At 41.7% G+C, this 6,765-nt stretch overlaps 1 protein-coding gene across 1 annotated transcript in view; it reads right to left on the bottom strand.

Moving 5' to 3' along the window:
• Positions 1 to 4,915: 4,915 nt before the first annotated feature.
• Positions 4,916 to 6,765, bottom strand: part of TRIM69 (tripartite motif containing 69) — a 30,359-nt gene continuing 28,509 nt past the window's right edge. Inside the window, exon 8 of the mRNA XM_062206637.1 lies at positions 4,916 to 5,457. Within this exon, the coding sequence (XP_062062621.1) occupies positions 4,916 to 5,457 (542 nt within the window). The remainder of the gene's footprint in view (positions 5,458 to 6,765) is intronic.

Below are 6,765 nucleotides of genomic sequence, written 5' to 3'. Positions count from 1 at the left end.
GATTTCTGGTTTAAATGCCGTAAAGTCAAAGAATATGGTGTGTGTGATTATAATACTTTGAACTTTGTTGACATTTTCCTTAATATTGATGTATGTGGTGAGTGTCCTGAATACGTTTAAAAAGAATGTTCCAAAGTTCTTGGGTGTTCTGGAGATACAATGTGTGCTCATTGGGTCAAGTTTGTTAATCAGGTTGTCTGATTCTCTATCAATTACTAAGAAAGCAAAGTTTAAAAAAATTCATACTTTATTTACGGATTTATCAATTCCTTCTTGTATGTTGTTAATTTTTGCCCTGTGGATTTTGAAACTGTGTCATTAGGTACTTTTAAATATGTACTCACTTGTTCTTACCTTCTAGTTGATTGAGCCATTAAGCATTAAATATGAAAGGCAAAATTCCAAAACTTCATTAAAAAGAAAAACACAGGAGACTGTCTTTCTGGCATCAGGATCAGCAAGGATTCTTTAAATAAGATGCAACAAGATCCATAAATTTGACTGTATTAAACTACATCAAAGTTACTATAATTAGAATGAAAATACAAATTACAAAATGTGGCAAAATACCTGTAGCACAAATCAATAGTGCTCTCTCTCTACCTCTTCCTCTCTGTAACTCTGACTTTCAAATAAATAAATAAATCTTTAAAAAAAGATGTTTAATTTTGGTACAACAGTTTTGAAATCCATACATAGTTTTTTCTTTTTTATTTTATTTATTATTTTTTTATTTTTTGACAGGCAGAGTGGACAGTGAGAGAGAGAGACAGAGAGAAAGGTCTTCCTTTACCGTTGGTTCACCCTCCAATGGCCGCCGCGGCTGGCGCGCTGCAGCTGGCGCACCATGCTGATCCGATGGCAGGAGCCAGGTGCTTCTCCTGGTCTCCCATGGGGTGCAGGGCCCAAGCACTTGGGCCATCCTCCACTGCCTTCCCGGGCCACAGCAGAGAGCTGGCCTGGAAGAGGGGCAACCGGGACAGAATCCGGTGCCCCGACCGGGACTAGAACCCAGTGTGCCGGCGCCGCAGGCGGAGGATTAGCCTAGTGAGCTGCGGCGCCGGCCCGTACATAGTTTTTTCATCGTATGCATTTCCATAGACTTTTAAAGATCCCTTGTATACATTACCTAAACTCTTCTGTATATATTTTATAATTAGATTTTTTAAAAATAATCAAGAATGTTTGTAAACTTAGGAAGACTTTATCTGGAGTAGTGAATCTTTTCTTTTTTTAGAAACCTTTTATTTAATGAGGATAAATTTCATGAGTACATCTTTAGGAATACAGTGATTCTTCCTTTTTTTTTTTTTAAGGTTTATTTATTTTACTTGAAAGTCAGAGTTACACAGAGAGAGAAGGAGAGAGAGAGAGAGAGAGAGAAAGAGAGAGAGAGAAGGAGAGAGAGAGAGGTCTTCCATCCCCTGGTTTACTCCCCAATTGGCCGCAATGGCCGGAGCTGTGCTGATCCAAAGCCAGGAGCCAGGAACTTCCTCTGGGTCTCCCATGCAGGTGCAGGGACCCAAGGCTTGGACCATCTTCTACTACTTTCCCAGGCCACAGCAGAGAGTTGGATTGAAAGTGGAACAGCTGGGACTAAAACCAGTGCCCATATGGGATGCTGACACTGCATGCGGTGGCCCCACCTGTTACACCACAGCACCGGCCCCAAGAATCATTTTGATTAACTTTATACGCAGAAGACCAACTCTATACTAAGTAAATATTTCAACTATTTGCACATACACACCCACTAAATACAAAAAGCTGTTTGAGAACAAGTTTTACAGTTGAATCTCGTAGTACAACTCATTTAGGACAGAGGTCCTACATGGGGACTAAGTGCACAGTGACTCCTGCTGTTAATTTAATAGTTAACACTCTTATGTATGACATCAGTGATCACCAGAGGCTCTTGCCATGGGTTGCTTAGTCTATGGAAGCCTTTTTTTTTTTTTTCCTTGACAGGCAGAGTGGACATTGAGAGAGAGACAGAGAGAAAGGTCTTCCTTTTCCGTTGGTTCACCGCCCAATGGCCGCTGCGGCTGGCGTGCTGCAGCCGGTGCACCATGCTGATCCAAAGCCAGGAGCCAGGTGCTTCTCCTGGTCTCCCATGCGAGTACAGGGCCCAAGCACTTGAGCCATCCTCTACATCATACAGGATGCTTTTGTTACTGTCAGCCTCACTGTCTTGTAGACTGAAATACAGTGTTACTTGCATATAAGATAGCCCCAGCCATGATTCTCATGACTACCATTCAGGGTCTATTTTAGCAGGTAAGTGTCATATTAGTATTTTATAGTTGACAACTCATTAGAAAGATTTGTGCTGTTAGTTGTATTCTGAATCCTATATAAAGGGATTGTTCAAGTGATTTAGAGTAACCAATTGAGAAAACTGTGGGAAAATAAATTTGCATCCTCAATGTTAGGATAAATGCTGGAGAGCTGAGGTGGAATGTCAGAAAGAAGTTTGAGGGGAGGTAACAGGTAGTGGATAGTATGTATACACCTGTGGTCTGGCATTATTCCTTTGATCATTTGAATAAAGCATTCATATTTTTCTTTTCCTCTAAAATAGTTTTATTGTAGTATAGTTTATATTCTGTAAAATTTTCCATTGTAAGTATGTGGTTTGCTAATTTCTAGTTTATATTACTATGCAATCATCATCATATAAACACTCCTTTTTATGAAGTTATTTTCAAAATTTACATTAGGCTTTTTTTTTTTTTTTGACAGGCAGAGTTAGACAGTGAGAGAGAGAGAGACAGAGAGAAAGGTCTTCCTTTTCCATTGGTTCACCCCTCAAATGGCCGCTACGGCCGGCACACTGTGCCGATCCAAAGCCAGGAGCCAGGTGCTTCCTCCTGGTCTCCCACATAGGTGCAGGGCCCAAGCACTTGGGCCATCCTCCACTGCCTTCCCGGGCCACAGCAGAGAGCTGGACTGGAAGAGGAGCAACCGAGACAGAATCCGGCGCCCCGACCAGGACTAGAACCTGGGGTGCCGGCACTGCAGGCAGAGGATTAGCCTAGTGAGCCACAGCGCTGGCCAGATTAGACTTTTCAGTCATTGTTGTTCATCTTTTACTTTATCCAACTAATCACAACTTTTCCTTAGAATTTCTGTTCCTATACTAGTGAAGATTGCCCTCGCCTTTCGCTGAACTCTGTAACAAGTACTTGTCTGTCCAAAGTTACACTTTAGGTATCAATGATCTAAAATTCAATGAGGGAACAACTAGGCCCTCTTCTGTCTCCAGAATTCTTTGTCATACTCCTTGAAATGTTTTACCAAAGTGCCTAAAACCACAGCATTAGAAATATTTACTTATTGAATCTGTATCATACATTAGTAGTATTGAGTCAATGTTAAATTTTTTGAATTTGATAATTTAGTACTATGGTTATGTAGGAGACTGCCTGGTTCTCAGGAGATACTTACTGATGTATTTAAGAATTATAATGCTCACAACTTAATCTAAGGTGGTTCATAATAATTATAGGGGCAAGCATTTGACACATATAAGACGTGGCTTTAGATGCCCCTATCCCATATCAGTGTGCCTGAGTTCAAGTCCTAGCTCTGCTTCCTGCTAATGTATGCGCTGTGAGGCAGTGAGTAATAATTCAAGTTCTTGGGTTCCTGCCACCCAAGTGGGACACCTAGATGGAGTTCCAAGCTTCTAGTTTCAGCCTGGCCCAGCCCCAGCTGTAGTGGGCAAATGGGGAGTGAACTACTGGATGGGAGATCTCTGCCTCCTTCTGTATCTATCTCTTTCTGTCTCTGTGCCTTTCAACTAAATAAATTATATATATATATATATACATACATATATATATACATATATATGATAATTAAATAGGAATAAGAAAGCTCATCTAAAGACTTATCTACCCAGAGCCACTATTCTAGAGAATAATGACAACATGATAAATTTCTGGAAACATTTTTAAACTGATTTTTAACTTTTTAAAAAAATGTATTTTCATTTTATTTGATGGTGGAGAGAGAGAGTGAGAGAGAAAGGGAGGGAAGGAGAGAGAGAGAAGTCTTCCATTTATTACAACAGCCAGGGCTGGGCCAGGCTGAAATCAGGATCTAGATTTTTTATATGGGTGGTAATGACTCAACTACTTGAGGCATATCTGCTGCCTCCCAAGGTTTATGCATTAGCAGGAAGCTGGATCAGAAATGTAGTGTAGACTTGAACCAGGTATTCCCATGTGGGGTGTGGGTGTCCTAAGTTGTGACTTAAGCACTGCACCACATGCCTACCCCTGGGCACTTTTATAAAGCAATTCCAGGGGCAGGCATTGTGACACACCTGGTTGAGCCACTTGGGACATCAGCTTTTCGTATCAGAGGGTCAGTTTGAGTCCTGGCTACTCTGCTCCCTGGCAGTACACCTGGGAAGCATTGGGTGATGGCTTGAGTACTTGAGTTCCTGTCACCCACCTGGGACACCTGGATGGCTCCTGGCTTCACACTGGCCCAGCCCCAGCTGTTGAGGCCATCTGGAGAGTGAACCAGCAAATAGAAGATCGCCCTCCCTCCCTCCCTTCCTCTCTCCTCCTCCCCCCTCCCTCCATCTCTTTGAAATAGAAATAAAATACATCTTTAAAAAATATGTAAAGGGATCTCAAACACCACAAACTCAAGTTGTAGTTTGCCCTAGTAACAATAGCATAATATTCATGAAAGTGGATCCTGTGCCATAGAAGACCCCAGAGAAACAGAATGTCATCCTGAAAGATTGCAGTGAAATCCACTTAGGACCCTGAGAATGGAATTTGTGAATCTTCTTTTCATTATTCCAGAGTTTTCCCTAAACTGGAAAGAGAATCTAATGAGACTGGTTAACTGGTTAACTCTTTAATAGTGCTTTGAATTTATACAATAGTATGACGAATTACTGTGGGTGTAAGATGTGCAGTGGTTCTTTATTCTCTCCACCATCATTAAGGCAGGGGCAGAAGTAAGGATAAAGTTTCTCCATGAAAGTGCTGCTGAAGGTGTAGATGTGGACCATGGTTGTAGCATTGTAGAAGGATACCTGACCTCCTTCATAATCCAGGTAGACGCCCACCCTCTTGAAGTTGTCGGTCATTTTCAGATTGCAAGAAGGAAAGTCCAGAGCCTTTAGGTCAGTTTGGTTCCTCAGTCTTAAAAGCCAGAATCCTTGCTCAGGGGTTAGAGGACAGCTGCCCTTCCGAATGATGGATTCTCTGACAACTCCGACAGTCCATTTTGTCTTCTTTGCTACTTGTACTTCCCAGTACCACTTTCCAGATGTGAAGCCTTTTGAGCCCAGCACAGCCACACTTGAGTCAAACCTCTCTGGATCATCAGGCATTACCTGCTTAACGTCACCATGCCACACGCTGGTTTGGTTTTTGGAGAGCACCAAATTTGGGTGAGCCGTTTTAGGGTCCAGAGTTAATGGAGATAGGCCTAGTTTAAAAAAAAAAAAAAAAAGAGGAAGCAGGACATGGGGAAGAAGCGAGTGAATGCACATTCCCAGTGTAAAACACAGTACTTACATAGACATCAGTGCTTTGTCTCCCCGTACCCATACACTCTTAGGCAGGCGGTTACTTATATACTTTTAATACTTGGTTATCCATGTTGCTATATTTTAGACATTTTTATATTTAGGATAAAAATCAAGCTTTACTCTTAAGTAATTTATGTTCTGCTAAAAGCAGCAATACAAATATTGTAAATCTGTACTAGTAAATGTAAGAAAACAAATGCCTAAGCGATAAAAACTAGGTGAAGTTGTCCTAGGAAAACTTCCTAAGGAAAGGAAGTATTCCAGTTGTTGTATAACATGGATATATTAGATGTATTTAAAAAGCTTCTTGTAAACAGGGAAAAGGAATGGGTTAAAAGCAGTTGTTTGGGGCCGGCACTGTGGCAAAGTAGGCTAAGCCTCTGCCTGCGGTGCTGTCATCCCATATGGGTGCTGGTTCATGTCCCAGCTGCTCCTTTTCTGATGCAGTTCTCTGATATGGCCTGGAAAAGCAGTGGAAGATGGCCCAAGTGCTTGGGCCCCTGCACTCATGTGGGAGACCCAGAGGAAGCTCCTGACTTCGGTTCTGGCATAGCTCTGACCGTTGAGGCCATTTTGGGGAGTGAACTAGCAGATGGAAGACCTTTCTGTCTGTCTCTCCCTCTCTGACTGTAACTCTACCTCTTAAATAAATAAATGAATAACAGTTGTGTGTGGGAGAAAAGGTAAGCGCTCACCTGATAGACACAGGTAAGGCAGATATAACAGGTATAGAGAAGAATGATGAAAAACTCATATTTGGTTTAACAAATAATGGAACACTTGAAATCTGGAGGGGTTTACGTCACTCAGAATGTGGTCCACAAACTGTGTGGTTACCAATTTGGGGAAAAGGTAGTACAGAAATTGAGAGTAAAGTCTTAAAAGATTTTTTATTTATCTATTTTCTTTATTTGACAGAGAAATCTTTCTTCCACTGATTTACTCCCCAAATGTCAGCAATAATCAGGGCTGGGCCAGGTTGAAGTTGGGAACCAGAACTCAGTCTGGAACTCTTACATGGTTGGCAGGAACCCAACTACTTGAGCCATCATTCACTGCCTCCCAGGGTACACATCAGCAGGAAATTTGAACTGGGAGTGGAACTGGGACTCAAATCCAGGCACTCTGATATGTTATACAGGCAACTCAAGTGCTAACTTAACTTCTGGGTTAAATGTCTGCCTCCAAGAGTAAGCTTTTAGAAA

This window comes from Lepus europaeus, chromosome 11 (genome assembly GCF_033115175.1).
Source record: "Lepus europaeus isolate LE1 chromosome 11, mLepTim1.pri, whole genome shotgun sequence".
In the NCBI taxonomy this organism is placed as follows: domain Eukaryota; kingdom Metazoa; phylum Chordata; class Mammalia; order Lagomorpha; family Leporidae; genus Lepus; species Lepus europaeus.
The sequence above is the reverse complement of the archived record's forward strand: the minus strand, read 5'-3'. Positions and strand labels throughout refer to the sequence as shown.